The sequence below is a fragment of the Grammomys surdaster genome, unplaced genomic scaffold (genome assembly GCF_004785775.1).
Source record: "Grammomys surdaster isolate TR1022 unplaced genomic scaffold, NIH_TR_1.0 125671, whole genome shotgun sequence".
NCBI lineage: Eukaryota > Metazoa > Chordata > Mammalia > Rodentia > Muridae > Grammomys > Grammomys surdaster.
Genome location: NW_021620508.1, coordinates 828028 through 850222, shown reverse-complemented (window position 1 = coordinate 850222; position 22195 = coordinate 828028). Strand labels below are relative to the sequence as shown.

The window sequence follows — 22195 nt, the reverse complement described above, 5'->3', positions numbered from 1 at the left end:
CTGGGCTTCCCTCAACCCTGTCTTCTGGAATATGGCTGTCTGAAGACATGTTTCCCACTGAACTGAGGGCAGGGAAGCTTGGGTCACTGTGTCCCCGGCACAAGTCATAGCACAGCACGGTGCCCAGAACGTCTACTGCCTGAATGGATGACTATAGATGACTATTCTCAACTCCTCTGCAGAGAGTCCAGGAAGTACCTTCCTCAGAGGAGGTTCCTCAACCCCCCCCCCCCCCACGTCCGATACCCTCTGCAGCACCCCTCAGTCCCCACAGACAGAGACAAGGGCAAGGACACAGCCCAAGCTTAGAAAAATAGGACTTTCTTGTTGTGCCCAGTGCCCCCGACACCCTCCCCATCAGAGTTTTAAAAACCGTGAGCAATTTGGTGAGTCTGAGGCCAGGTCCCGAGGGGTGTCCCTGGGGCCAGAGTAACAATAGAGGTGGGCCCTTGGCTAGGGTCCTGCAGGTTCGTGACTGGGCCCCCAGGGCTCACAGTCCAATTGGACCACAGTATGGGCCCTGGGTGCAGCAGGCTCAGGGGCAGGCGCACTGGGCACGGGCCCGAGGGCTCCGTTGGTCTGGGAGCAAACGCTGCTGACAGGTGCTGTGGCTTTGGCCTTGCCGGGCGGTTGGCCTCCGTGCACCTTGTAGCGTAGAAGCAGCACGAAGATGAAGACCAGAACGGAAGCGACGATGACACCTCCCAACGCGATGATCATGGTGCCGCCCAGGAACGGTGCATGTGGTACAGCACAGGGCCGAAGGGCGGGCTCCGTGGAGAACCGAGCGCAGCCCACCGGCCGCGTGGCTGTCAGCCCCGTGGCACTGTCCTCGTAGACCGCGAGCACACACAGATCATAGGTACGGCCTGACGCCAGGTCGGTCAGCAGGAAGGAGCGACTGTCCGCTGGGATCATCCTGGGGGAAGACGGCAGGTGGGGTCAGGACTATGGTTACCCCTTACCCATGCTCCTCCCACCCCGTGCCTCCCTTTGGCTAAGTTCCCTGCAGTCCAGCTGCCCCATCGCACCCCAGTTCTGTCTAATCAGCGACCCGACTTATTTTCCTTAGCTAACACCTAGCATGTCCGTCCAGCATACTAGCCAACTTCATTCTCCCACTCAAGTTCCCTGTTTTGCGTACCCGTGGATCCCACAATCCATTTCTCTGAAGCCTAAGATTTACTCCCTAAGCCTTTTAAGGAGCCCCTATCGTCTCTCAAGGCCCCTTTCGGCACCTAGCCTCCTTCCCTGTTCCTCCGAGTCCTCAGCATCACCCGCCGAAGTTCACTGTCTGATTCCTGCCCCTACCTCCCGGAGTCTTGCTATGTAGCCAAGGCTGGCTCATATCTTGTGAAGGTCCTGCCTCAGCTTCCAAAGTGTTGGAGATAGAACCGTTTTAACATTACACCTGCCCAACGGCCCCCTTTCTCTAGCCTCCAGCCATCTCTCTGCCAAGCCATTTCCCTGTGACTCCTGTTTCATTTTTATTTGTTTTATGCCCTTGACGTGGGGGCACCATTCCTGGGCTGCTGCAACACCAGGTCAATGAATGTCCCGGACACAGCAAGCTGCTGTTCCATCACCCAGCTCCAAAAATCCATTTACTATATTGTCCTCAGATAGAGGACATATCAGACATTAACCTGGTAAGAGCAGACACTACACTCGACCTTAGCCACAAGGCAGGAAAGTGATTGCTTGTTTCAAGATAAGGTGTCATGGAGCTTAGCCAAGGCTAGCCTTGGACTCCTGATGATCCTCCCTGTAACTCCAAGTGCTTGTGCTGCAGTCATGCACCCCACGCCAGGCTGGCTGACATTTCCCTTGCCCGGCTCCTTTCGGTTTCCCTAGCATGCAGCAACGGAACCCCTCTACCCTACCCACTGCTTCCCGGTACCTCTGTTGCCTGCTTTCCCTCCAGCCCGCCAGTGAACCTCCCTGCAGCCCCAGTCCCCTGTTACGATCACCAACTCTACAGTGTTTCCAGCGAGCCCTTGAGAATCTCCCTCTCAGATTCTCTTCCTCTACTTCCATCTCTTCACTCTCTTTCGGCTCCATTTCCTAGTCCCTGTTTAGCCTTACCTTTGTGTATGAGGCACCTGTGTGCGCATGTGTGCGCGAGTCTGTCTGTGCATGCGTGTGCTTGCATGTCTGTGTGTGTATGGCATGAGTGTTGAACCAGGCTCTGGCTATGTAGTTCCCAGGCTGACCTGGAACTCTCAGTGCCCTGCCTCAACTCTCTCCAGGGCTGAGACTAAGGTCTGAGCCACTACACTCATTTTTCTCTGCCTTCCCCATCCAGTTCTGCGCATCCCTTTCATCTTGGGGCGCCCAGATGGAGACTGGGCTAGCTTTAGAGTCTGTTTTACTCCTAAGCTGCTTTAAGGAGAGCAGCACAAAGATACCCAGCATGACCTGTGTCTGGGTGGCTGTCTCCAGACTGTCCCACTCCCCACCAGGCAAGTGGCCCGCCCTCCATGCAATCTCCTGAGTAGTGTCTCAAAAAAAGGAGTGGAGAAGCCACATGTGGTGGCCCGAAGATGGGGAGGTGAAGGCAGGAAGGCTCGGGGTTCAGTGTCGTCCTTGGCTTACATGGCCAGTTCGAGGCCAGCCAGGGTAACATGAGCTCTAGTCTAAAACAGAAGCAGGGAGGGAAGGAGGAGGAGAGGGAAGGGGACAGAGAGTGGGCATTAGGACTGAGAAAATGAGACTTGACATATGACCAGGGAAGGGGGTGGGGGGAGTCCAGGCACTGGGTTTGCAAGGTGCTAACCCAGCCCGTGAAAGGCTATGGTCAGTTTGAGACTGTACGCTTGCCCCAGCCTGGCGTCCAGGACAGGGAGTCACCCACAGCTACCTACACAAGGTCAGACTTCGGTAGGGAGTGTCAGCCACCACCATTTCTACCCACTTGCAGTGACAGCAGATGGATAGAAGCTACACTGACTGCCCTTTTGGAGTGTGTAAACGCCAGGCTTTGTGTTTGCAGCCATGGGAGGACGGCAGGGCCATCAGACTGGCCATTTCTGCCCACATAGCTCACTGGGTGGCTGCTTGTTCATTTTTTTGAGACAAGGTCTCACTGTATAGTCCAGGATGCCCTGAACTTGCTATCCTCCTGTCTCAACCTCTTGCGAGCTGGGAAGACAGACGGCTGTGTGTTGACACATCTGACCTAGCTTAGATTTGATTTAGCAAACCAAAAATTAAGACGTTACTCTAACCAGAACTTTGACCGGTAGGGCTCACACTGCAGGAACCCAAGCCCTACTCTCTGTTTAACCTCCTACCCCCAATTTCCCACTTAACCTTCGCCCTTCCTTCCCCTGCCTACCTCATTTGCCTTTCTTCTGCCGTCTCTGTACATTTCTGCTCATTCTCCTCCCCCTTTTCTTTCTCTCTTTTTTCCTCCCCCACCCCGTGTTTACTATAAATCTCTGACCAGCTTCAAACTCCCTATGTAGACCAGGCTGGCCCTGAACTTGTCACAACCCTGACTCAGCCTCTTGTGGATTCCTTGTAGCCAAACTTCCTGATACAATTTGGGTCTAGCCTTCCATCACCTCATTAACTTTTTCTTCAGCGCTGGGCTGTGCCTCGGGGCTGCCTGCTTGCTACTGTAGCACTCTATCTGAACTACACTCAAACCAGTAACTTTTTGTTTGTTTGGCCTGATTTTTTTCCCCCTCGTTGCCTGATTTCTTTGTATGTTTGTTACCATTTATTTTCTCAGCCTTGTTTCCTTCTACCTTTGCAGTGTGATTTAAAAACAACAACAACAAAAACAAAACAACAAACAAACAAACAAACAAACCAAAACCTCATTGTCCTTGGTTGAGCGTGTTAGCCTGCTGTCTGGTTGATTCACCCTCCTCGTCTCAACTGCCTTCACCATGTCGGGCCTATATTTCTTTTACCCCTTTCTGCCCAGCCCTGGTTATCATTGCTGCCTGATTTCATTTGCCTTCGCTTTATGATTTCCTTTGGAACCTACGGTGTTATTTCCGTGCAGTGGCTCACAAGGGGTGTTCCTGGGTGGACCCACAATGCCCTGCCGTCCCTCACCCCCCCACTGCCAGCCCCCTGCACCTGTAGACGAGGATGTCGTCGGCCGAGCTGTTATACTGGATCTGGTACATGCGGATCCCTGGGACAGGCCGTTGATCTGGCCACTGGACAAGAGCCGCTGTGGCCCCGTGCTCAGTCACTTGGACGCCACGGTCGGTAGGGGCCACAGTGTCTGCCACTTTGGCGGAGGCTGAAGCCGCAGAGGGCGGGGTGAGGGCATCGGGTTCCCCGTCCCGCGGGGGGTCACAGCTGGTGCTATTGGCTAGCTGGGGAGGTGGAGGGGGACCCACGGTCAGCTCAACAGCAGCAGTGGCCTCGCCAGCGGCATTGGCTGCAATGCAAGTGAAAGTACCACCATCTTCCGGCTCTGTGACCAGGAGCTCCAGGGTCCCATTAGGGAAGGCACGAGCACGGCTGGAGTTGCCCAGCAGCCGACCCTGGGGTGATACCCAACGTACTCGTGGCTCTGGGTCCCCTACTGCCCGGCATCGCAGGGCAGCTGGCCGACCTGCGGGCACTGCCAGGGGAGGTGAGCGGTGGGTCACCACGGGTGGCTCACACACAAACTCCTCCTCACCCACGGCCCAGAAGTAGCGGCCCCCCAGAGCAGGTGGTGAGGCGCAGGCCTCGAGGTCGTCCTCCCGAGCCAGGCGTCGCAGCCACACCAGCTCACAGTTGCAATGGAGGGGGTTTCCCCCGAAGGCCAGCACCAGAGCAGAGGCTGGCGAGCCTCGAGGCCGGGCAAGCAGCGGCAGACGGGAGAAGAGTGGGTCAGGAGGGATGGTGGTTAGGCGGTTGGAGGTCATGTCCAGTCGCGCCAACTTGTGCAGGCGGGAAAAGGCTCCAGCAGGCACTGAAGCCAGCAAATTGTGGTCAAGGCCCAACGTGTTGACGTTGCCCAGGCGACCCAAAGCCTCCCAGGGCAGCTGCTCAAGATTATTATAGGAGAGATCCAGGTCCTCCAGAGTCTCAGCACAGTCGTCTAGGGCACCAGCTGCCAGAGCTGCTAACTGGTTGTTGCTCAGGATGAGGTGGCGCAAGTTGACTAAACCGCGCAGCTGACCCTCGCCCAGCGAGGTCAGTCTATTGCCATCTAGGTGCAGGGCACGCAGGGCCCGTAGGTCGGCGAAGGCGCCAGCTGCCACATGGCGGATGGTGTTTCTAGACAAGCTCAGATGCAGCAGGCCTGTCATGTTGGCCAGGTCTCTTCTACGCACTGCCGCGATGAAGTTGTCTGCCAGGCGCAGCTCTGCAGCACGGCGATCCAGTGATGGCGGTACAAACAGAAGGCCCGCCCCTGGGCACAACACGCTTAGGGGTAGTGACTGGGTCTGGCAGCGGCACCGGCGGGGACAGGGGCTGGATGTGGCCGGCTGGGGTGGAGATGAGGCAGGGGCCAGCGGTAGCAGGCAAAGGAGTAGTGGAAGGACTGCCATCGCGGGCAGGGGTAGTCTGTAGAGAATAAAGACAATGTTAGGGCCAGAAACCGGGAGCAATGGTCATAATATGCCCAGAGAGGTAGGGATGGTGGTGGGGCGGGGTGTCAGAGATGTGTCATGAAGGCTCAGAGAGTCAAGCATGAGCCATGATGGTCAGGAAGCGGGCTGGAGATGGGCACAGGTGGGCAGAGGCTAGGACATGTGGTCAAGGTGGAGAGAAGGTAAGCAATAGTGTCTAGATGCAGCCACAGAGAAGAGGGGTAGCTGGCAAGCATTATCAATCAGTAGAGGTCAGGCATGACTAAAGAGGGAAACTGAGGAAAAAGGAGAGAGCCTAGAAGTGGTCCTTCTAGGTCTGGACAAAGAGAGACAGAAGAGTTTTGACCTGGTCAAAAGCCAGTAAGAAAGCCAGAGAGAGTAGAAAGGACAGATATAGGAGAATCAGCAGGGGACCAGGACAACTGGTTCGAGAAAAGGCTACGGAGAGAGGTAGAGCAAGGGTAGAAAGGCAGCCAAGGTGGAGACGCTCAGAGCTGGCCAGGTGGGGGTAGACTGGGAGTTAGCACAGGGTGGGAGGGAGAGAAGAGAGACAGTGGGAGGTAGACAGAAGAAACGGCAGGAGAGGAGGGCAGGGTAGCTGGGAGAAGACTGCACAGATGTTAGATGTGGCTAAGGATGGTCACAGAACCAGCCTAGGAGTCAGGAGTGGGCAAAGGTTGAGAGGGGCCGTGGGTCAGAGAGACACACAGACGGAAGTGCCAGTGAGAGAGACTGTGGGCGGATGTGAGCGGAGATGATCAGGGCGGTGGACAGGGGTGTCGAGGTGGCTCAGAGAGCAAAGCAGAAGTTGCCATTGTGAGGAGAGGTGGAGAAAGGGGGCCAGGAGGTCAGAGCGGGGCAGAGCCGGGACCATGTATCCAGGGTGTCGGAGACACACTCAAGGGACAGACATTTCACAAGGAAAATGGTTTAGAATGCCACAGGGCACCTGGTACTTACCTACTTCCACCTGTAGCCCAAGAACTCCCATCCCCACCCCAAGTCCCTCCCCACCACGGGTGTCTCTCAATGACCTTACCTGAACTGGAAGCCACCCCAGGGAGCAGAGTCCTCAGGCTCCACGGGGGCGAGGGCAGAACTCTGGAGGGGGCATCTGGTCAATCCTTCCCTGTCCCCAGGGCCTCAGGAAGGAACTGTCTTGTCCCAGGTCCAGTCTGGATTATGGAGTCTCCAAACTTGATTCTCGGGGTCCCAGACCTCTAAAACTGGGCCTCTGGAGTCCAGTTTTAGAGACCAAGGCCCCAGTGGTTCTTTAGGCTCAGGCTCCTTTAGTGCCAGGCTCGAGATACCAAGGAGCCAGATGGGGAAGTTTAGTGTCTAATTCCCAAGTCCAGTCCTGGCATTCGAAATTGGGATCTTGTTCAGATACTAGGGTGCTGAGTCAAGACTTGGCGGTCTCTGCCCCCAGATTTCAGCACTCAGGTCTGCAAGCAAGGACTTCAGGCCCCTCGGAATCCCACAGTTCAGATCTTGGAACTGAAGGCCTAAATCCAAGGGTTTATTTCCCAAAATAGTGGGGTCCGGGGTAAAGATTTGGGAATTCGCTCCCAGATGTCAACGTATCAGCCAGACAATTCAGAATTCAGCTCCAAATCTGGGGGCTTAGATGTCAAATCTTGGGGTCCCAGATCCAAATATTGGGGTCCATGCTCCAAAATCATAGGGTTCAGTTTCCAAATCTTGGGATCCCAGGGACGGATGTCGGGATTCCAGCCCCAGATATTGAGGTTCAAGGTCCAGGTCTTAGGGTTCCACGGCAGGAGCTCAGGGTGCTGATCCCAAATCAGGGTCCCACGCTCGGGGGTTTCAGAATATCTGGATCCGATCGCCGGCTGCAAGCGCCCCCGATGTCGGGGTGCCGGCCCAGAGTCTGGGTAGCAATGGCGCGGCTGGGTTCGTGGCCTGCGGAGGAGACTGGCCCAGAAAGAGGGGGTCTGCTGTGGCGGGTAGGGGGGCAGCCGGGCAGCTCTAGGGCCAGGGTGGGGCGAGGCCTGGGCGCGGACAGACGGACAGACAGACAGGGCCACGCGGGGACCCGGGCACCCGCAACGCAGGCAGGGGCGCAGGGGGGAGGGGTCGCGCTCAGAGACCCCTCCCCCGCCGGGGCCGGGGCGGGGGCCGGGGCGGGGGCCGGGCGGGGGCCGGGCGGGCGGGCCGGGTCCGGGTGCTCCCGCGGCCTCCTCGCCGGGAACCCAGGGCCGTGCGCGTGGCCGCGCTTAAAGGCGCAGGCCCCGCTCGCGCCCGCGCTTAAAGGCGTAGGCAGCCCCCTCCTCCCTCCTCCCTCCTCTCAAAGACGCGCCCCTAGCACCACCTACCATGGAGACGCCCTGGAGCTGCTGGGAATAAGAATATCCCTGAATAAAGACAGACAGACACCGAGGCAAAGACACAGAGCCAGAACCGATGAGAGAGGCTAAAAGGATGGATAGGCTTAGAACGAGAGAGTGGAGCGGAGAGGGAGCTACAGAACTACATTGAAGGAGAGAGGTGAATACACAGAGACGGTGAAAGGACAAGTCCGAGACAAGCTATCTATCTCTCCTTCTCTCTCCTCTCTCTCGTCTCTCTCGTCTCTCTCCTCCACCCCACACGCAGCACCTGGACAACTCCAGTACTCATTCCTATCCTAGTACATGGCTCTCCACACTAGCTGCCGGCTCATCTGCCTCCTGTCCCTCTGTCTCAGCACCACCTTCCCAGGAAGTCTTCTTTTCCTAATTCTGTCCAGTAGAAGGTTTGTTCTTTTAAGCCAGAAGGGATCATTTCCCCGACCGGAAGGAGGAAAGTTGACACTAAGACCTGTGTCTCCTAGGACTAGGGATGGAGCTCAAGACACTCTGAGCAGAGGTCGTGAGTGGGAGAGGGAGAGAAGATAGGAAATGGGTCAGAGGCAGGAGGCTGGACAGGTTGACCCGGAGAAACGAGTCTGCTGTCTTGTCTCTCTTTACTCCCACGGAAGACCCTGGTTGGACTTGTGCTGACGCACACCTCGAGGGGAGAGGTGGGAGGGGACAAAGAGGTAAAGGTGGGTGGTCTCACACTCTTCTACAGATAGTGTTTCAGGAGGAGGGGTGTGGGTGATGGAACATATGCTAGGAGCAGGGAGACAGAGGCAAGGAGGCCGCCATTAGCTCGGCAGGCACTGTGGTTGTCTGGCCACGGTTACGGTAGTTAACACATGTGATGAGTAGTTTTGAGTCTGATTTGGATTTGGAAATGCTCACGGGGGACTAAAGAGATGCCTCACTGGGTGAGAGCACGGGCTGCTTTTGCAGAGGACCCTGGTTGGATCCCCAGTACTCAGGGATCCGATGCCCTCTTCTGGCCTCTGCAGGCACCAGGCATGGACATGGTGCACATACATACAAAACACTCACATAAGAATAAAATAACAAGCCGGGCGGTGGTGGCACACGCCTTTAATCCCAGCACTTGGGAGGCAGAGGCAGGCGGATTTCTGAGTTCGAGGCCAGCCTGGTCTACAGAGTTTGTTCCAGGACAGCCAGGGCTACACAGAGAAACCCTGTCTCGAAAAAACCAAACCAAACCAAAACAAAACAAAACACACACACACACACACACTCAAAAAGAATAAAAATAAACAAATATTTAAAAAATGTTTGCTGAGATCTAGGTGTAAGGACACAGACCTGTAATACCAGCACTCAGAAGATTAAGGCAGGAATATTACTGATTTGAAGTCTGGACCTCATAGATTCTGACTCAAATAAAGTAAATAAGCCAGGTGTGGTGCCATATACCTTTAGTCCCAGCACTTGGAAAGCACAGGCAGGAGAATCTCTGAGTTCAAGGCCGGTTTGGACATCTTGGCAAGTTCCAAGACAGCTAGTGTGAAGGAGGAGGAGGAGGAGGAGGAGGAGGAGGAGGAGGAGGAGGAGGAGGAAGGAACAGGAGCAGAGGAGGAGGAGGAACAGGAGCAGAAGAGGAAGAGGAAAAAGGGGAGGGGAAGGAGAAAGAAGAGGAGGAGGAGGAGAAAGGAAGAGGAGGAAGAAGGAAAGGGGAAGGGGAAAGAAGGAGAGGGAGAGGGAGGAGGAGGAAGAGGGAGAGGAGGAGGAGAAGGAGGAGAAGAAGGAGGAGGAGGAGGAGGAGAAGGAGGAGGAGGAGGAGGAGGAGGAGGAGGAGAAGGAGAAGGAGAAGGAGAAGGAGAAGGAGAAGGAGAAGGAGAAGGAGAAGGAGAAGAAGAAGAAGAAGAAGAAGAAGAAGAAGAAGAAGAAGAAGAAGAAATAGAAGAAATAGAAGAAATAGAAGAAATTTAGTTAGCTATGGTGGCTAACATCTGTAATTCCAGCACTTGAGAGGCTGAGGTAAGCTGACTGCTGAGAGTTTAAGGCCAGCCTGAACAACATAGTGACTCCCAGCCCATCCTGGAGATCCCGTCTTTAGAAGAGCCAATCAGAGATTTGGTTAGTGTGGTGGTGGTGGTCTGTGTTAATGAATGGGCTAATCCTCTGTGGGACGATTAGAAAGTGGTGCAGCTCTGATAGGCAAGGCATGGCTGGAGGAAGTGAGTCACTGGCAACCTGTCACCAGGGCTGTACCCTGCCCTCCCCTTCTTGTCATAGCTCTGAAGTTTCCTGTCCACCATAATGTGAGCTGTTTCTCTTTGCTTTCTGTCAATATTCCTTCCACCATGATGTTCTGCTGAAACACGTGGGGCCAAGATACTGAGCACTTGGGAGGCAGAGGCAGGTAAATTTCTGAGTTCGAGGCCAGCCTTGTCTACAGAGTGAGTTCCAGGACAGCCAGGGCTACACAGAGAAACCCTGTCTCGAAAAAAACAAAAATAAAACAAAACAAAAAAAAAAAGACACACATATGGGCACACACACACAAATAAAAAATAAAATCAAGGTGTGACAGATACTGTGGTTCTTCCTTCTCCCCAGGGTCGTTGGCTACCCACCGGTGAGGACAAAGGGAGCAGAGTTGACAAACAGGGTTTGGACAAACCATGAGTATGAATGGAAATGAAATATTCTGGCATCAGCTTCAGTGAGGCAGATCAAATTTACTGGGGGCGAATCAAGAGTTATATAGTTTTGGGGAAGGGGGTAGGAATCTCCAGGGTGGGCAAACGTTATTGGCTGAAAGCTAATGTACTGAGATGCCTCATTAGCACGGGGAGGCATTCCAGGAATCTCGGGTGCTTACTGAATAGGTTAGCTGAATCTGTGATCTCACCAAGGATGTGTGACTTTCTGCCGGTAGAGGGTATGGAGGTTTCGAGATTCCCAGACAAGGTCAGAGAAGGAGAAGCACTGTTGGTAAAGGGAGTCCACCATTTTGCACTGAGTCCAGGGCTTTCTGGCAATGTCAGACTTTGACTTTAACAGCAGTTTCCCCAACAGATGATTCAGCTGTTGTAGGCACTGGATGCTCTTGCAGAAGACCCAGGTTCTGTTCCCAGCACCCACTTGGTGGCTTACACCATTTGTACCTCCAGTTCCAGAACATCTAAAGCATACATGTGGTGTGTTCACTTATGAGCACACAGAGGAAGTACTTGTACTTAAAACTTGTAAACACTTGTAAAAACATAAAACACTCGTAAAATAAAAATAAATAAGTCTTTTTTTTTTTGTTTTTCGAGACAGTGTTTCTCTGCGTAGTCTTGGCTGTCCTGGAACTCATTCTGTAGACCAGGCTGGCCTCAAACTCAGAAATCCACCTGCCTCTGCCTCCCGAGTGCTGGGATTAAAGGCATGTGCCACCACCACCCGGCTGCATGTGTGTGACTTTTAGAGGCCGGAGGAAGGTGTTGGATCCCTGGGAGCTGGAGTTTCAGGCAGTTGGCAGCTTCCTGACAGGAACACCAGGTACTTGAGTAGACAATTAGAAGGTGGTGAAGTCAAGAAAGGGGTTGAGGAGGTAGGTCCCCGGGGCCGGTCATCATAGGCTGGATCTGCCTTCTGCCTTCAAACACTTGGTACTCCTAACTGCTGAGCCATCTCTCAGTTCAAGTGTTGGGTCACTAGAGAGAAAGCTAACTAATAACACAAGGCTGCAATTAAAGCAATGACCTGGACAACCCAGCTCACTGTCTAACTGCCTTTAATGAACTAACACCCTAAAAGAGAAGAGAGTAATCATATCTTCAGGCAGCCCAGAGTCATCAGGGCTGGGATGGGAGAAACCTGGTTTAGCAAGGCTTGAGCCTGGGATGAGGTCACGGTGCACAGGGCTGTGTCAGGGAAAGCCAGGGCAAAACAATGAGGGCTGTGGTGACAGAGCAGGGGTCAGAACGATCCAGGCTGTGACTAGGGAAACGGAGGGGCATAGGGGCTCATAAGCAGAGTCCAAGACCTCCTAAGGACCCCCTCAACCTGGGGGGCTTCCTGGAATCAGGGATCACTGCGCCAAGACCTAGAAGAGAGGTCCCAGTGAGCAGAGGAGACCTTGTACTGCGTGTACGGCACGCCTGAGCCTTTACACCGTCACACGTGCAGCCTGGGGGTCCCTGGGCGCCTGCGTCGGATCATGTGGGTTTGCGCCTGCGTTGATCATGTGGGCCCGCACGTGCTGTAACCCCTCATTAGTTCCTGGAAGGGGGTCCTGGTGGGATGGCTGTTTGGGGGACTCTGCTTAATTGCTGCATTTGCTTAATTGCAACATCTGGTGACGAGGACGGAAACAGTGAAAGGGCAGAAAGAATGAGGCTAAACTTCGGAGAGCTGAGGCGGCCCTGGGGGTGGAGGGGAGCCTGCTCAGACCGAAGCATGGTTCAATGCACGCGGATAAACTGCAGAGAGCTGAGGCGGCCCTGGGGGTGGAGGGGAGCCTGCTCAGACCCAAGCATGGTTCAGTGCACACGGATATTGCCCCGTTATGCTCAGGCTTACCCAGGGCACACACCGGAATGCACGCCTGTACAACATGTGCTGTAATGGCCATCGGAACATACACGCATGTGTCGGCAAAGATTCAGATACAGGGGCACGCATAGGTGGACACTCAGACATGAACCTCTGAAGCACACAGCCATAAGCAGCCCTGCATGCACATGGGAACAACATTCCACATGAAGATTCACTACCACACATCTCCATCCACTCCACAAGACACACTAGACATCCACAACGGCCACGCTCTGGCCATCCCGGAACTTGGGAGGTAGAGGCAGGAAAATCAAGAGTTCCAGGTCACCCTCACAGTAAATTCAAAGCCAGCCTACCTGCAGGAGATCTTGTCTCAAGACACAAAACACAAGGGGCTAGAGATGTAGTTCAGCTGGTTGGCAGTGTGCTTGCCTACCGTGCATGAGGTCCTGGGTTCTAACTCCAGCACCACATGTAACTGGATATGATGGTGCCTGTTTTAATCCCTGCACTTGGGAGGTAGAGGCAGGAAGAGCAGGTTCAATATCCTCCTAAATCACTAATTCAAGACCAGTCCAGGCTATATGAGACTTTGTCTTAAAAAACAAAAAAAGAGTGTTGGAGAGGTGGCCTCATAGTTTAAAATGCTCGCTGTTCTTCTAGAGGATTGAGGTTCAGTTGCCAGCACCCACACTGAGTGGCTTACAACCACCTGTAACTACAACTTGAGAAAGTTTGTTTGTTTGGATTTTTTGAGACAGGGTTTCTCTCTGTAGCCCTGGCTGGCCTTGAACTCACTCTATAGACCAGGCTGATTTCAAACTTGCAGACATCCATCTGTCTCTGCCCTCCGGGAGCTGGGATTAAAGGCATGTGCCACCACTACCTGGTCAACAAGTAACTCTTAACAGCAACAATAACAGACCCTAAATACCCCCAAGGATGAATACACACATGCATATATGCTCATTCACACGCACACGCACACGCTATGTGCATATGTAAAGCAAATGAATGATGTCAGTCAATCTGTCAAAAGAAGGGCATTATTTTAATTTGTTTTCCTTTTTGGTTTTCGAGACAGGGTTTCTCTGTGTAGCCCTGGCTGTCCTGGAACTCACTCTGTAGACCAGGCTGGCCTCAAACTCAGAAATCCACCTGCCTCTGCCTCCCAAGTGCTGGGATTAAAGGCGTGCACCACCACTGCCCAGCTAAGAAGGGCATTATTTTATAAGGGGATTTTGGCTCATTCTAAGTCGGGAGTTTTAGGGAAAAGAGCATAAAGTTCGTGTCATCCTATACCTCAACTAGTACCTACCCACCCAAGACCAGCCCGCAGGCTTCACTGTAATGAACTCAACATGAATCTAGAGTGACAGAGATTTATTTTCAAGATGGAGTCTGAAGGTTCACCTTCACGGTGGGGTCAAGAGAGAGGAAGAAGGTGGGCTCTCCTCTCCCCAATACTGACCACCCTAACTCAGAGTGAGGGGTCCCTGGCAAGTGTCATCTTCTCAGGGAGGCCAAACAAACAAACAAACACAAAACAAAACCAACCGGGCAGTGGTGGCAAACACCTTTAATCCCAGCACTCGGGAGGCAGAGACAGGCAGATTTCTGAGTTCGAGGCCAGCCTGGTCTACAGAGTGAGTTCCAGGACAGCCAGGACTACACAGAGAAACCCTGTCTCAAAAAGCCAAAAAAAAAAAAACCAAAAAAACAAACAAACAAACAAAAAAACCAACCAACCAACCAACCAAACAACAACAACAACAAAAAAACAGTGTATGAGGTTCAGCATCACAAGGGCGGAGGATGACAGGATGCAAATAGTCTTTGGGTTTAGTTTTAATGGCCTCCAGCTGGTAACAGGAAAGGCGAATTCTACAAGCCTGTGAGAGAAATGTTTGCATTTGTGCAAAGAACAAAGGGAAATATACCCTGTCATTTCTTTTTATAGAAAAATATTTTTCTTACTTTTAAATTATTTATTTTTATTTTACGTGCATTGGTGTTTTGTATGTCTCTGTGAGAGTGTCAGACCCCCTGGAACTGAACTTACAGACAGTTGGGAGCAGCCATGTGGGTGCTGGGAATTGAACTCAGGACCTCTGGAAGAGCAGTCAGTGCTCTTAACCGATGAGCCATCTCTCCAGCTCTCTGATGTCACCTATTAACTAGTAAGCACACACTCTTTGGCAGACACCTATTGCATAAAAACCTGAATATTATAGGAAAATTCTGCTAACTAATGTCTAAGTCTACCACTGGCCGGATGGCCTCTGTGCTCAGCGCAATATGGAGGACTCCCTTCACAGGCAGGGCTTCTCCTTCTCTGACCTTGTCTGGGGAGTTTAAAACCTTCTACCTGCAGTATGTCACATAGCCTTAGTTAGATTACAGGATCAACTTATTTTCTCCTGATGAGAATATTTCAGCCAGCACCTGAGATTCCTGAAATGCTTCCCCACACTGATGAGACATTTTGGTACCCTCAGCCCTCACCCAGTGACCTTTGCCTATTCTATGCCCAGTCCCCCAAAGCCTTGAATCACCCCAAATAAAGTTGATCTGACTCCCCAAAGCTGATCATTCACCGTATGCATTCATGTGGCTTCCAACCCCTCCATCCAAAACCCTTTTCATTGTCTGCTCCCATTGCCTTTCTAGACCAATAGCAGCTAACGATCCCCGATCCCCAAGGGCAGGGAGTGTCACAGAATGTCACACTGGAGATCTGAGGCTCATTTTACACATTGACTGCTACTCAAAATTTATGGATAACAGAGGCCCATATGGAAAAAGTCAATGTATTAGTGCAATATTAGCTACTGTAACAAAGTTTCCTGGAGTCCAGTGACTTGATACAATATCTTGTTTCTTTTATTATTTTCTAAACTTGTCTTACTATTGCCTGTGAAAGCATATATTGGAGGGGGGGGCACAGATGGTTGGTGCCTTCATGGAGGTCAGAGAACAACTTTCTGAAATTGATTCTCTCATCTCATCTGTTTTTTTTTTCCTTTTGATTCAGGGGTCTTACTATGTAGCTCTGGCTGCCCCAGAACTTGCAGTGTAGCCCAGGCTGGCCTGTAACTCATAGAGAACGATCCAGCTGCCTCTGCCTCCTGTGTACTGGGATTAAAAATGTGCACCATCATGCCTAGAAATTTTTTGTTTTTCTTTTGGTGGTATTGGAAATGGAACCCAGAGCTCTATTCCAGCAGGCAATCCCTATATCACTGAGGTACGTCTAGCTGCTCTGTCTACCATTACGTAGGTTCCGGGGTTTGAACTTGGGTCATCAAGCTTGCTCAACAAATGCTATCTACTGTGCCATCTCACCAGCACCATAATTTTTTTTTAATTCTTTTTTTAGGTTTATTTATTTCATGTATGTGAGTACACTGTTGCTGTCTTCAGACACATCCGAAGAGGGTATCGGATCCCATTACAGATGGTTGTGAGCCACCATGTGGTTGCTGGGAATTGAACTCAGAACCTCTGGAAGAGTAGCCAGTGCTCTTAACCGCTGAACCATCTCTTCAGCCCTCATATTTTGGTTCTTACAAGTGTCCTGGTGTCCTCCATTTAGTGACTTGCACACCATAGTCATTCATATGGTGACCCCATTATTTCCTGGGGCTCAGAATTATTGGTTTCCACCTGACAAATGGGAGGGGGTAGGATGGAAAGTTGCTGTTTTTTTCAAGTTGTCCAGAGGGGATCGACTGTCTTCGTGCCCACATTTTACTGCAGAGAACCGGTCACACGGTTATCCGGGATACAAAGGGAGTTGAGACCTCCCACCTGCCTCTCTGCCACAGGTCTATAAGCAGAGCGTGGGCTAGCACTAAACATCCCCACACCCCAAACCCCAGTGGGCTGGGAAACCTCCCTTCATCTGCTGTATCACATCCTGCTTAGGGAGAAGTCTCCAGTCCACCCTGACTATCCACCTGCCTTTGGAGTACACGACCTCAAACTTGATCCCTGTGAAGACAAAGCCAGCCAGACTTAACTTGTAGACGTGTGAGTGACAGGTTTTCTAGCACTATGACAAAATGCCGTACAGAAAGAACTTGAGGAGGGAATTACTTAGTTTGACTCTTGGTTTCAGAGGTTCCAGTTCACCGTGACAGAAAGGACAGAGCAATAGCCCCCGCTGAAGGTAGCCAGGAAGCAGAGAAATGCCGGAACCCTGGCTCCTCCTCCACTCTACTTCCTCTGAGCTCCTAGCCTGTGGAATGATGCTCCCAGTTCCGGATGGCTTGTTACCCTGTTACTTCTCCCAGGGCTCCCAAACACCGTCGAGTTGATGATAGCGATTAACCATTACTAGTCTTTAGGGCAACGCTGAGAGAGGGTGGTAAGCACATACCACGCTCCCCGCAAGCGTTCCATCAGGAAAGCCTTTCTGTGGTGATAATGGTGATGGGCTTCAGGGATGTGATAAAAACAGTATGGGAAGGAAACCACCAAGACCACAAGAGAATCTGCTTCTAGGCAAGGAAACGTCTGTGCGCGGATCTGCGCGCTTATGGAATCATAATGACTCCAGCTCCCGACACAAACCGCCGAGGATCCAACGCTAATCAGACATCTGATTTGTATGGATAGCACCTGTGTGGATTCATGTGCTAATTATAAATGTAGGTTGGTTTTACACTTTGTCCTTGGGATGGGACTAAGTCCCACATTTGAATAGGAAGAGCACTGATAACCCCCAACTCAGAGATTCATAAGCTAATGGCCATTTTGAGTCAATTCATGCCACTGACAACCTCAGGATAATTTAAGAGGGGTCTGGGGAGATGGCTCAGTGAGTTAAGTACTTGCTATGCACGCATGTGGAACTGAGTTTGGATCTCTACCACACTTGTAAAAGCCAGGCCTGGAATTCCGGTTCTGGGCAGGCAGAAACAGGGGAATCCTAGACACACACACACACACACACACACACACACACGATTTTTTTAAAAAAGAGATCAAAAGGACAGTAAGATATTCATAGTCAAAAGGACACAGACTTTGAAGCCTGAAAGCCTGGGTTCAAATCCCACCCCTGTCAAACACCAGCTGAATGTCTCTGGCCTCTTCTTTAGGCCTCAATTTCACTCCTGTAAAAGGGTTTGATAATAGCTCGAACGGCCGTTGAGAGGATTAAATTAGCTAATACGTGTAAAGCTCTGAAGCAGTTCTTTGCCACATGAAAAGTGCTTATTCTGTAATAACCAACCATACAGCCAACAGTTGCTGTCCTGATTTCATTTAATCCTTATACCGGGCTCTCCTCCAATTTCATTACTACAACCCCTTCTTGGCTCAGGTCTCGCAGCTTCATCCTCTGTACCGGCTTCCCAGAGGTTCCTGGACGACTCTGCAATCCCAACACGGTCCCCGCCCCTACTGCTGTCTTCTGAATTTTCAGACTTGGTCCTAACTGCTAGTTGCCACCGGGAGGCAGCAACACACCACGGGGCTGCCGTCTGCGCGGCGCATTGTAGGACATGTAGTCTTGCTTGTGAGTTTACTGTCGGCTCCGGCGTGGAAGAAGAACTACATTTCCCAGAAGGCATCTCAGACACCCTCTGCCTCACCTTGTTCTGGTTTCGCCCCTTTAGTGCTCGCCTCACTTAATGCCCAGAGCGGGTGCGGGGTAGGAAGTACGTGTGTGGTTGGGGGACGGGAAGACTGAGCTAGCACCTTACCCAAGAGGGAGGCCTGCTAATCCCATTGGACCTTAGCTGTAAAATTAGACCCAAGTACTGGTTTAGGAACTGCAGATGTCAAAGCTGCTGATTACTGGAGCAAATAAAAGAGACCAACATTTTACACCATTGCAAATACCCCTTAGTCAGCTTAGCCGCCACCTCGCTCTCCTGTATTCAGACTGTCCCTTGTTAGCTCGGGAGCCTGTTCTCTGAGAGCCGCGGCTCTCAGATCGTCAAAGTAAGAAAAAAGAAAAAACAAAACAAAATCTTTCCTTTCTTTTCTTTTTCTTTCCAACCATGCCTCCCCACTTTAAAACCCTATTATGGTAATGTTTAGCTATTCACAAAAATAGAATTATATAACGATCCTCCAAGTTCCCATCTCCCAGCCTCAATTACTATCAACATATGGCCAATCTTGTTTTATTTATTCCGCCTCCCCCAACCAATTAGTTTAAAGCAAATCCCAGACAGCCTATAATTTTATCTATAAATACGTATCTCTAAAACACTGGGTTCTAAAAAGAAAAAAAAAAGCCAGCACATATAAAACTAACAATTTCTCTGATTGTTTTATAAACGATCAGTTCTTGGTTTGTTCAGATTATAATCCAGAGTCTGTACATTGTATTTTTGGGGAGTTTCTTTATGTCTTTTATTCTATAACAATGTCCCCTCCCTCTCATCTACGTCTGATTTGATGAGTTTCTCCCTCCCCACTCCCCAAAGATAAGATTTCTCAGTGTAACAGCTTTGGCTGTCCTGAAGACTGCTATAGACCAGGCTAGCTCCAACTCACAGAGATCAATCTGCCTCTGCCTCCCAAACTCTGGGATTAAAGGCCTGCTCTGACTCCCCAGTGCATGTGTGTGTGCGTGTGTGTGCAAGTGTGGAGGCCAGAAGACAACCTTGGGAATTGGTCTTCACTTTCCCCTCAGCTTGAAATGAGCTCTCTCTAGTTTTGGGGGGTTTTGTTTATTTGTTTTGCTGAGGAGTATGTCAGGTTAGATGGCCTGAGAGGGTTTTTCCTGTCTCTGCCTGCCTATTCAGCGTAGGAGCACGTGGGATTGCAAGCATACACTACCACACTCAGGCTTACATGGGTTCTGATTCTCACACCTGCATGGCAAATACTTTACCTACTGGTCTGTCTTGGAGGACCCCCATAATTGAAACTTTTCCTTGCTAACCTTCATCTTTGTCACTCCAGAGTTTCCATCTTCAGCTCATTGGTCCTGTAATGACAGCAGATGCTAGACAGGCTGGATGCAGCACACACTCTAACCAGAAATGAAGATGGAGAAACGGCTCCATGTTCTTCCTCAAAGCAGCCTGAAGTGTTCTCTTAATCTTTTAGGGACCTTGACTCTGGAAACATTGGGTCTTTGGTTTTGTCACGAAAAAGAATTTCAGGATAGGCCAGTATAAAATAGAGTTGGGGTTTGTTTTAAAATGTTTTAAAATATATTTTAAAATAGAGGTTAAGAGAAAGAGAGGTGTTCTCGAACGAAATGAGACCTACCCGATGGCGTGAGCGTGGGCTTCTCAGAGATGAGTCTCGTGTCACCGTCTTTACAATCGCCACACTCAGGACTTTGGCAACCATTGATCTTATTATCTTTAAAGAGTTGCTAAGGGTGGCTCCCAAGAGGCGCCTGGCAGAATTACAATCAATAAGGTAAATTCTAGATGTCATGGATACAGGAAGCTAGGATAGCTTCAGTGTAAACAAATTTAATAACATTGTTCGTGAGAGTCCTGGAAAAGGTGCGAGAGAGAAAATGTGCCCCTGTCGGAAATCACACGCATTCAGGCCTGAAGCCTGGGCCATTGCTGTTTTAACACAGAAAACAGTATTCTCTGCATGCTGGAACGTTCACAACGAATGTTAGTGTGGTGCTTCTCGGCTGGTGGACGGGCTTCGACCAGACTCCAGGATGAGTGTGTCCCTTTTCCTCCCATGTTGCCACAATTGTCTCTCCTCACACACTGATGACTCTTGAGTCCTCACTGAGACTTGCTGCCAGGACAAAAATGTAGCCTGGATCTTAAAGACTTAATATGAAAAACAGAGTGTAACAAATGTCTAATCACTTACAATGTGGATGACATGTTGAACTGAGAGCCTCATGATACATCAGTGATAAAATAGTAGTGACAGGGCTCATGTAGCCCAGGCTGGCTTCAGATTCTTTATGTAGCCAAAGATAACCCTGAACTCTTCATGCTCCTGCCTCTATCTCCCGAGTGCTTCGATTCTGTGTACAAGCCATCGAACTCACCTTGATTTGTGAATGATTAACTAAGTGATCAGAGACAAGGGAAATACCTAATTTAAATTAATTTCATCTATTTCTTCTGTGCTTTAAAAACTTGTGTTTGTGTGTGCGCGTGAGTTTGAGTATGTACATGTCCATGTATGCACTACTCGGACCACTTGCAGGAGTCCACTCTCTTTATTCACTGTGTGAGTCCTGGGTGTTAGTATTCTGTCTAAACTCCACCTCCACAGTTACCTGGCAATAGCCAGGTAAGCTCCTCCCCACAGTTACCTGGCAACAGTCAGGTAGGCCTGCCCACTATAAAAGGAGACTGCTTGCCCCCTCCTCCTTCTCTTACCCTCTTACTCTCTTGGTTGTAGCTTCTCTCTCCCCCTCCCCCCTTCCCTTCCCCCTCTCTCCACATGGTCATGGCTGGCCTCTACTCCTCTACTCCTCTACTCCTCCACTTCTCTCTCTCTCTCTCTCTCTCTCTCTCTCTCTCTCTCTCTCTCTCTGCCTCTACTACCCTCCTGGCTCCCCTCCCCATGCCCTAAATAAACTCTATTCTATGCTATACTGATGTGTGACTGGTCCCTCAGGGGGAAGAGATGCCTCAGCATGGGCCCACTGAGACATCCTCTCCCCCCACACCTCACCACACACCCACGGAACATACTCTTTATCTTTTTATAAACACAACACTGGGGATTGAACTCAGGTGTCAGGCTTGGTGGCATGGGTTTTTACTCACTGAGCCATTTTATTGGCCCTGCCTCTTTTATTGTAGCTATTAGACATTAGATCACAGACCCCCTGGTGCATTCTCTCTCTCTCTCTCTCTCTCTCTCTCTCTCTCTCTCTCTCTCTCTCTCTCTCTCTCTCTTTCTCTCTCTCTCTCTCTCTCAAATCAGGCTAGGTAGCTCTGCAGATCTCTGGGAAAGTGTAGGTAACTGTGCAGCAGCTGTACAGTGTCCCTCCCCCATGCAGCTGTGAGTAAGCTCAAGCCAGTCTTGAATTTTGACTTTTAACCTGTGCCTTGTGACTTCCTGCTATAAGCTAGGCCAGGCTAGGTCCTGTAGTATGGAGGTTGGCTTCCCCTCCTGAAAACCTGTAAGAGCTGGAACCTCCCATTGAACTCTGGAACGGAATTTCTCTCTCTTCAGGACCCCCCTCATTTGATACACAGCTTCTGTCTCTCTGAACACTTTTCTACTTCAAGGCTCAATCATGGCTGCCCTGACCCACAAGGCTCTCTCTCCTCATAAGTTCCTTTGAAGTGCCATTTAGTGTTGTAAGAAGTTTTAAGCCTTCCCCAGGTTTTTCTTTTTTTTTTTTTGTTTGGTTTTCTTTCTTTTCTTTTTTTTTAAGATTTATTTATTTATTATATATGAATACACTGTAGCTGTCTTCAGACACACCAGAAGCACCAGAAGAGGGCATCAGATCTCATTACAGATGGTTGTGAGCCACCATGTGGTTGCTGGGATTTGAACTCAGGACCTCTGGAAGTGCAGTCAGCGCTCTTAACCACTGAGCCATCTCTCCAGCCCTTCCCCAGGTTTTTCTACCCCTCTTTTGACCCTCTAGTTCTCGGATAAAAGACACACAACTTTATATTTACAATGAGCCTTAGACAGCCCAGTTGCTGGGCCGCTGCCTAGCCCCTACGATATTAGAACCACTTTCCTGTTGATAACCCCAAGTTATTACTTACTCTTTCCCATGTTCCATCTGTGTTGCTCTTAACTCCAGTTGGTCAGCCCTCAGGGCTAAGTTCTCCTGAGTCTAACGATAGCAGTCTCTCCTTCTGCCAA

General features: G+C 50.8%; 1 protein-coding gene and 1 non-coding gene across 2 annotated transcripts; both read right to left on the bottom strand.

Moving 5' to 3' along the window:
- Positions 1–297: 297 nt before the first annotated feature.
- Lrfn3 (leucine rich repeat and fibronectin type III domain containing 3) lies at positions 298–7582 on the bottom strand. The gene is made up of 3 exons (XM_028787639.1): positions 6589–7582; positions 4093–5523; positions 298–919 (listed from the first exon to the last, which is right to left on the bottom strand). Exons 2-3 carry the CDS (start codon positions 5505–5507, stop codon positions 454–456), a joined length of 1881 nt encoding a protein of 626 aa, XP_028643472.1. The 5' UTR covers positions 5508–5523; positions 6589–7582; the 3' UTR covers positions 298–453.
- LOC114639045 lies at positions 1509–1698 on the bottom strand. The gene has a single exon (XR_003713954.1). It is a non-coding gene; the product is annotated as a U2 spliceosomal RNA (small nuclear RNA).
- Positions 7583–22195: the final 14613 nt, after the last annotated feature.

Bases quoted from the DNA above. Each gene is read 5' to 3' on its own strand.
- Lrfn3 (XM_028787639.1), bottom strand. From the start codon at position 5,507: ATGGCAGTCCTTCCACTACTCCTTTGCCTGCTACCGCTGGCCCCTGCC. The intron at 920-4,092 runs GTGCAGGGGGCT...GTCTTCCCCCAG, and splicing joins GACGACATCCTCGTCTACAG to GATGATCCCAGCGGACAGTC.